Source organism: Octodon degus, unplaced genomic scaffold (assembly GCF_000260255.1).
Source record: "Octodon degus isolate 3935 unplaced genomic scaffold, OctDeg1.0 scaffold00003, whole genome shotgun sequence".
NCBI lineage: Eukaryota > Metazoa > Chordata > Mammalia > Rodentia > Octodontidae > Octodon > Octodon degus.
The window spans coordinates 26,904,631-26,913,929 of record NW_004524579.1 but is presented as its reverse complement, the minus strand read 5'-3'; the positions used below and the strand labels follow the sequence as shown (position 1 = coordinate 26,913,929).

At 40.8% G+C, this 9,299-nt stretch overlaps 1 protein-coding gene across 2 annotated transcripts in view; it reads left to right on the top strand.

Moving 5' to 3' along the window:
- The first annotated feature begins 112 nt into the window (after positions 1–112).
- Acaa2 (acetyl-CoA acyltransferase 2) overlaps positions 113–9,299 on the top strand; it is a 33,667-nt gene continuing 24,480 nt past the window's right edge. The window contains exons 1-3 of one of the 2 annotated variants that reach the window (XM_023714801.1): positions 113–228; positions 3,829–3,980; positions 6,441–6,607. In XM_023714801.1, coding sequence (XP_023570569.1) covers positions 3,977–3,980; positions 6,441–6,607 — 171 coding nt within the window. In that variant the 5' untranslated portion in view covers positions 113–228; positions 3,829–3,976. The remainder of the gene's footprint in view (positions 229–3,828; positions 3,981–6,440; positions 6,608–9,299) is intronic. The other variant, XM_004623724.2, reaches the window with a different exon arrangement.

The window sequence follows — 9,299 nt, the reverse complement described above, 5'->3', positions numbered from 1 at the left end:
AGGTTCTCACGGGACGGAGAAAACGGCGCGAGGCTCCTGGGGCGGGCCGGGGCGGGGCCGGCTCGGAGCGAGCTGGAAGTGGGTGAAAGGGCAGGGGCGTGGCGCCGCGGGCGCGAGCACCCCCGATTTTAGGGCGTGCCTGAACCGGCAGACTTCTAAACCCCAGGCTTTGCAAAAACGAGTGGTCTTCTCCGCGGGTCCGAGTTGCGAGCATGGCCCTGCTCCGAGGTGAGCGCGGCCCCCTCCTCACCCCTCGGGTCTGGTCGCACCCCCAAGCCAGCCTTCCGCTTTCGGACCCCGGGGATAGTCAGCGGTCCTGCGAGAAGTTCGGTCTCTGCGGCCCTGGGAGAGACTTAAGATCGTTTGCATGAGAGAGCGCGCTTGGAAAATGCTAGCGACAAGGATGTTTGTGTCATTTTCTGTGGATTGAGTGGGTGGAGACCAAGGTTAGCTTGTACTGACCTTGGAAGTCGCATAATAGTGAACCCGGGCTTCAAGCTCGGCTCCCAGGGAGTCCCCAAACTCACGGGAAGCGTGGGGCACAGTAGGTGTTCGGAGGAGCCCAGCCTTGGGAGGAGTGAGGGACAGCGTGATGGGCTTCTGCGCGAAAGGCCTGTTGGAATACTACCTGCCTGCCTTTCGTTGGAGCGACCACAGACTGTGACTTGTTTTTTAAATATCATATAAACTTCGTGTTATGACAGGTGGTCAGAGTCAATGGAGGAATATTCACTAGGAAACATATCAAGGCCTGAGATAAGGAAGGGCTTTTTCCCAGGATCGAAGAACCGAATGTTTTGATGGCCTAAGAATTAGTGGGCTCTGAAGAACATGGCATTTTACTGTAAATCCAGTGGAAGGGAAAACAAGGATTTAAAGTTGGGGAATGACACTGTCTGGTTTCTACTCTGATTTCTTGCAGGGTCTAGACAATGAAAAGACGGTTGCAGGATTTTTTTCGAAGTCCAAGGCAACAGCAATTGGTGGGGTTGACTACCTGGGGTTGATGGAGTGGTAAAAGGGGAGGATGATTTGACAGATTTGCAGGTGCGGTTGGTAGAACTAGGTGATGAACTGGGTGGTGGGTAAAGAGAAGGAAATAGACGTGAAAGATTTCTGGCTAATTCTTGATGCTACCATTTAAGGAGTGAGGAAAACTAAGGGAAGATAAGTTGGAACAGGAGATTCATAATTCAGTTTTAGGCCAAATGTTTGATGCCTTGAAGCCTTGAAGTAGAGGTAAAGCGTTGGTTAGGGGAAGTCCCAAGAGCAGAGCATGGCATGTGAATAAATCAATCGCTAAGTAAATACTCTACCACAAAATACAGTGTCTCCAGTTGTCTACAATATAGATTTCACTTACCAGTTCCCTTCTCAATTCATAACTTAATTACATTTACTTCAGAAAGGAGCATTTTTTAATGTGTTCAGGAAACCCAGTTTTTTTTAGAAGCTGCCTTTGTAATGAGCTGTCTTTTTAAAAAAATAATATTCTTACTAATTTCTCACATTAATATTTTACCAATAATTGTTAGCTTTGCCCAGGCTCCTTTGAACATTTTGTGAAAACTGAACCTAATAAGGGGAAAAAATATACATGAGCACCTGTATTAAAAGAAATAGGAAATTTATAAATTTGTGATATAGTTTACTAATGTTTGAGGTCACATTTTTCCCCCATTCGCTACTTTACGGGTAAGGACACTAATGTGTAAAATAAATCATCTGTAATAATTTCAGTACACAGTGGCTATCTGTGACTAGAACTCAAGCCCTTGAGTTTCAAAAAGTGGTTGTTACAGAGTAGGGTTTCTCCCAAGTTGCATACAAAGTGGTAGTAGGAAAGCAGGGCACAGGACTGATTACTGTTAAGGAGAGGGACACGTTCGAATGAGATTTTTTTTTTTTTTTTTTTTTTTTTTGACAGTGTTGTTGTGCAGTTCAGGCTGGCCTTGGGGCTCACTTTTAGCTCAGTCTGGTTTCGAACTCACAAGATTCTCTTTCCTCTGCCTCCCAAGTGTTGGGGTTACAGATGTGTACCACCATGCCCAGCTAGGGACCTTATTTAACATTACTAAGGATTGTCATTAGCTGATCGGATTTCAGTCACAAGCCAGTACCGGAGATTTTTTTTTTTTTAGTACCAACCCCACTGCTGGGTGGGAAATTGTCACCCGACAAATACACGATTAGATTTACTGCTCTTCAGATTTACTGGAAAGGTTTCTGCAAGGCCGCCCCTCCAAAGCATGCCGTGGAGGGTGCTAAATCACCGTACTCCTGAAACAGAAAAGGATGCAGTATCGGTGGTTGTTTGCTACAGCTTCTCTCCAGAAATGAAGAAATATTTAACGTGGCCTTGCTGTTAGAAATGCTGACAATGTTGTTAGAAACGAGGGCAAAGTACTTGTTTCTCTCCTACCACTGTTTTCCTGTCTTGTCCTGTCAGCATGCCTTGCCAGGCCTGTTGAAGTTCCTTCCACCCACCAGGCAGGTCTTGTGCTGCTGAGCTGTATACTTGGTTGTTTGACTTTCTGAGTTAATGTTTTTTCACTATCATATGTTCTTGGAAATCTTTGGCATCTGAATTTTCAGAATCTTTTAAACAAAATTTTAGTAAACAAGATTTTAGTTTGGTGTTAACGAATGTTAATTAACATTTTAGACCTGTTAATGGCCACATAAAGTCGGTATGAGATCAAATGAGTATGGGTATGGTGGTGAAATAAAGGGCTTTATGAAATAACAAGAACAAACTTTAAATTATCTTAGCTTTGTATCTGCATGTCCCAAGTTATTTTTTAAAATATGTTTAATATGGGAGAGCAAGATAGCTTAGTGGTCTAAAGCACCTGTGTCAGCAAGTGTAGGGAGTGCAGTTTCGATCCCCCGCACCACAGGCTGTGCCAGCCCCGCCCCCAGGGCAGGCTGAGTCTACCACAAAAAGAAAAATACGTAACATATATTTAATAGCATTTTTTCCCATTCAGAATGATTGTATTTATTTAAGCCTGGGAGCATCAAGGTAAAAAGCAGTGCTATAAATAAAGAGAAAGTTTTAATTTTTCTTATTTTCCAATATGTGCTCTAGTAGGTACTTCATCATAAGCACTACTAGCTCTGCCTCACAGATATTTTCTTGGATTATGAAATGTGGGGGAGAAACTGATACACTGTGGAGAAACATAAAATTATGAAATGTGATGAAGATATATAGTGGGTGTTTAAACTTTTTTAAAGTTTATTACTGTATAAGACATATTGACATTAGTCCCCCTCAGGATATTTTGCCACATTTCAAGCACAATGAAAAATGACATATTGCATACATGGAAATGATTCAAATGACCAGGCAATAAATATGCCATTTATTCAGGGTGCATTTAAGATTTTTATCATCCTTGGGTTTTATTTATTTATTTTTAACATTTATTTTTGTGTGTGTGTGTGTGTAGCCAGCTGAGCCCACCAGGGGGCGGGGCTGGCTGGCATGTGGTGCTGGGGGATCGAACCGCGGTCCCTGTGCTTTATCAAGCTTGTTCCAAGTAGGTGCTTTAGACCACTGAGCCATCTCTCCAGCCCCACATCCTTGGGTTTTAAAAGTTTTACAATTCTGTGTGAAATTATAGGAACATGTGTGATATTTGTTCTGTTATATTCACTAAGCATGAATCTATAAATTTTTACCTCTTATCAAATTTGTAGAATTTTCATTTATTATTGCTTCAAATTATTTTTTGTTCTACTCTCCTATAATACTGTAAGTGTTCTGCTCATGTTTTTTTCCCGAATTTTTCTTTTCTGTCTTTTTTTTTTTTTTTTTCCCAGATAGCCTAGAGATTGATCCAAGGAACACAGCCAGCCATCTACTAAGCAGCATCCACGGCTTTTTTTTGGTGATACTGTCTTGCTAATTAGCTCAGGCAGAACTGTTACTTCTGATTCTCCTGCCTCAGTCTCCGTAGGTGCAGGGATTATGGGTGTGTGCCCCCATTTCTAGCTTCCCTTTTTAATTAATGAACTATTTTGAGGCCAATTTTAGGTTTATAGAAAAGCTGAGAGGAAAGCACAAGGCAATATCTTACATACACTCACATCTTCTTGCCTCTGAACCCATGGCAAGCACTCATCTTTTTATTTATTGCCTCTATGACTTTGCCTTTTCCAGATATATAGTAAGAATCATACAATATATAGCTTTTCAAATTGACTTCCTTCATTTAAGACTATGCATTTAAGATTCCTTTTTTTTATGACTTGATAGCTCTTTTTAATTGCTGAATAGTATTCCACTTCTGGTATCCATCCTAGTCTGCTTATCCATTATCAAAGAACATCTTAGCTGCTTCAAGTTTTGGCAGTTAAGATTAAACAGTCTAGTGCAGATCTGAGGTTAATTAGGTACATGCAAAGAAGCACAATTGGTGAATCATATGGTTAGAGTATGTTTAGTTTTGTAAGAAACTGCCTGTCTTCCAAAGGGGTTGTACTGTACAGCTTTGCTTCTCTACCAGCACTAAGTTCCTGGTACTCCACCTCTATACCAGCATTGGATGTTGTCAGTGTTTAGTCTTTGAAATAATTGTGTATTGGCAGGTCATTATTACAATTTGCAATTCCCTGATATAGTATGATGTTCTGCATCTTATCATATGGTTACTTGCTGTCTGTGTAACTTCTTTTTTTTTTTTTTTTTTTGTGGTACCAGGGATTGAACTTAGGCCCTTGTACTTGTCAGGCAAGCACTTATTCTACTGAGCTATCTCCCTGGCCCCTTACATTTGTATTTAAATATATGATCTGTTTTTAATTTTTGTGAGAAGTACACAATCTATGTTTTTAAATGTTGGGGCTGGGGAGATGGCTCAGTAGAATAACCGCTTGCCTGGCAAGCTTAAGGGCCTGAGTTCAATCCTCAGTTCCACAAAAACAAAAAACAAACAAACAAAAAAAAAATGTAGATGTCACCAATGGATGGTGGCTTATGTCTGTAATCCCAGCATTCGGGAGGCTGAGGCAGGAGGATTCCCTGAGTTTGAGGCCAGCTTGCACTACATAGTAAGACTGTCTTTAAAAAAAAAAATCCCTAAATCTAGATGTCTAGTTTTTCCAACACCATCGGTTGAACTATCATTTCTTCAGTGAATTGCCTGTGTTCTTTTGTCAAAATTTGTTGTTCTACCCTTGCTTTATTTTGTTTTGTTTTCAGTCTCTTTTCTCCCCCTTCGGATTAGATAATCTATTTGTCAGTCTTCAGAGTCACTCTTCTTTACTTTTCATTCTGTTGTAACTTAACCAATGAATTCTTTTTTTTCAAGTTTTATAACTTCAGTGTTTGGCTATGTTAGTTTCTATTTCTTTGCTGAGATAGTCTATCTTTTATCATGTGTATATTTTCTTTTTTATATCTTTGAGCACAAGTATAGTAGATAGCTGGTTTTTTTTAAGTCCTTGCATGCTAATTACATCATTGGGGTCTTGAATTGGTCTCTGACTCTTTTTTTCTTGAGAGTCACATTTTTTTAGTTTCCTTCTGTATGTGTTAATTTTTCACTGTATTAGAGACATAGCAGATTGAACATTTTATCTATTTATTTATTAGTGGAACTGGGGATTGAACTCAGACCCTTGCGCTTGCCAGGGAAGTGCTTATTCTACTGAGCCATCTCGGAGGCTCACAGATAGAACACTTTAGAAACTGAATTCTGTTTTGTTCTTTAAACTGTTGATGTACTGTCTGGTAGGCCTTCATTTTTTGCAAGCAGCTATTCAGGCTGAAGCCATACTACACACTAGGTCATTCCCTATGGTAGGCAGCACCTCAGATTCAAGGTGAAGGTTTGTACATTGGCTGAGATATTTGTGATCTAATCCGCATATGCTTGGTTCAAGTGTCATGTGTTTGGGCAGTTTTATGTAAAATTTATGCTCTTCCTCTTTGGTGCTCCTCTTTTTCAGATTCTCATCACTTTCCAGTGCATATAGTTACTGTGAACTTCGTTCCCTGATTCTTAAAGCCATTATGTCTGTATTTCATAGTTCTAGTCAATCCATGCAGTATGGACTGCTAGCTTTCCATAAATAAATGGGACATTCATTCTGTACTATTCCTCCTTCCAAGTAGCGAATGTTCTTTATACCTGCCTACTTTTGGTTCATTTCTGGGGCCTTCACATAGTTTTTCTCATTATTGTATAGAGTTTTTCATTATTGTCTATGGCCAAATCAGAGCATGTTCATTCATGTCCAAAAGAAGAACTAATGAAATTAGAAACAAGACTTGGAAAGTGTAAAGAAAAGTCAAGCAAAAGTGATGTTGTGAAAAGGGACTATTAACTGGAAATTCTTCTTTACAGTAAGCTTCCACAGTAACATTATTTAAAGCATGTTAAGAGATCTCGACTGATCTGTGCCCACTTACAAATCCCTTCTTTCATTAGGTGTGTTTGTTGTTGCTGCCAAGCGAACGCCCTTCGGAGCTTATGGAGGTCTCCTGAAAGACTACAGTGCCATTGATTTGAATGAGTTTGCTGCCAAGGCTGCTCTGTCTGCTGGCAAAGTCCCACCTGAAACTATTGACAGTGTCATTGTAGGCAATGTCATGCAGGTTAGTAGGGCAAGGGCAGTGTTCTCTCTGTTGTCTACCATGATCATTTTCTAAATATAATTCCTTTGTCATGTGACATGATGAACAAGTTAATAATAGATACAAGTTCATGAATTTGTAATTTGAGGAATCCTTTGACTCCAGAAGTGAAGAGTCAACGCAACCTATATTCTGGAAATTGAGGGTGTCTGACTGGGGATGAATTTCAGTGCCTTTTAAAAAGCAGATTGACCTCTTGGACTTAGGTGCAGTTAATTGGTTTTCTCCAGATGCCACCAAAGGAGTTGTTAGCCAGCTTTCCGTCACTGTTACAAAATACCTACGCTAATCAATGTGAAGGGAAGAAAGGTTTATTTTGGCTAATGGTTTCAGAGGTTTCAGTCCCTGGCCCTTTGGCTATGGGCCTGTGGCCATGAATACATCATGACAGGAGTATATGGTGGGAAAGGGCTGTTCACCCCCTGGCAGCGAGGAGCAAAGAGAGACAGGAAGCGAAAGCCCCAGCAACGTAACTTCCTCCCACTCGGCTCACCTTCCTAGAGATCCCACTGTCTTCCAGTAGGGCAGTGGTCTGGGCTCCAAGCTTTTAACACATGGGCGTTTGAGGGATGACCCAGATCCAAACTCTAGAGGTAGAGTGCCAGGCTGACATAATACAGCCACCTCCTGTAACTGTACACTTTAGGAGTTTGGTCTCTAGTTGATGTGGTAAATATGAACACATACTTGGCAAACTTTTTAAAGCTGAAATAATATTTCAATTGTAAAAGCCATTCCTAGTTACAAAAAAAGAAAAAAGAATCAGAAGTCTTATTGTAGTTTAGCATGATTTACAGTGTGATTTTTTTTTTTCCAGTATCAGGGCTTGAACTCTGGACCTTGCACTTGGCAGGCAGACACTTAGGCCGCTAAGCTAGTTCCCTAGTCCCTTAGCATGATTTACAAATGCCCTAAGAATTTTTTTTTTGTGGGGGGGCAGGGCAGAACCGGGGATTGAACTCAGGCCCTTGTTCTTGCAAGGCAAGCGCTTATTCTCTGAGCCATCTTCCCGGCCCCTGTCATAAAAATTTTTAAACCACATAATATTTTAAGTAGAGGGGCTGGGGAGATGACTCAGTGGAATAAGTGCTTGCCTGGCAAGTGCAAGGGCCTGAATTCAATCCGTGGTTCCACCAAAAAAAAAAAATTTAAGTAGAAAAACACTATAATTTTAAAAGTTTGGTACTGTTTCTATGATTTATGTAGATGTGTTAACTTGTCTCTATAGGAAACCCAACTAAAAGTTGATCATAATGTTATGGGTTTCTCAGGATAGGAACCAGATCAACCAGATTGGAATTTGGAAAGCCGTTTATTACTGAGCTCAAGGCCCCCATCTGCTCTCACATAGGAGAGGACGGAAAGGTGGCAGCCCAGGAAGCAGGAAGGAGTTTTAAAACCTGGAACTACTTGAGTTTGATAAGCAAATTCATAGAATGACCACATTCAGTGTGGTAAACAAATTCATTGTCTGACACAAAATAATGCTTTCAGAGTGATTGGGACCACAACTCAAACTATATTTCCTGGGGCTTTTGTTTCAGTTCCTGGTTAATTTGCACCTGAGTACCTACAGGCAGCCTTGCATAGCCCAAGGTTACAAGAAGTTAAAGCCCATTTAGTTTCCTTCAACTCATCTCTGTAAGCTAACTTTGCTGACAGGAACTGGTGAGGGTTACAGGAATTTTATCTAGCAAACAGCAAGAAACAGCCACTAGTTACTAAACAACTTAGAACAGTGGTAAGTATACATTTTTACACAACAGAAAACACAAGATTTACATTTATTTATTTTTTTTTGGGGGGGGGAGTGAGACACATCTTTTTATTTAAGGAAGGTAAATTTACCAAAATCACATATTCTCTGAAAGTAATACAAGTTCTCCTGTAAAGCTGGGGACAGATAAGGTTTGTTGCAGTTATTAGCTTTTAGAAGCCATTCAAATTCTTCATGTCTTCTTAATATGTAGGAAGGGTGTGATTTCAGAATCACCCATCCATTTGAATTTATCCAGGAACTGAATTAACAGACTGAAGGGGCTTGAGTCCTGAATCTCCTTTCATTTCAATGGATCAGCTGGCCCAAATTCAAACAAATAGAGCAGCTTTTAACTGCCTTGTTGTCCCTCTCTGGAATCCTATTCTTAAGAACCACTGGTACAATCCTAGAGTTCTCCTTCATTGCTACCTTGCTTCAAGGTTGGAAGCCCATTATAAAGTTGGTGGAGCAAGGACCAGCCACAAGCACTATGAAATCTGTCTCAGTGAGAGGGCTGAAAGCAGCTATAGGATGAATGGGGAGTGTCAAGTCCTAGGTGAACGTCACCTGGGGCACCTTGCAGCCTGGTGGAAGCCATGATGTGATTCAGATCACAGACAGATGAGACTGCATGGTACAGCTTTCTCAGCTGCTAGGATCCCAGGACACTTTTTGTGTTAGAACCTGCCACTACAACACCAAATGTAATGGCTCACAAAGAGGACATTTAGACAGTATGTTTCGTGTCAGGCAACCACAGTGACCAAAAGACACAGTGGTGATTTTTTATCCATACATTCATTTATGACAGAATATGTATTGTACTTCTGGAGCTGGCAACACTTGACTTTGTCCAGTCTGGTCTGGAGCTCAGGGGGAGTTAATTCATATATA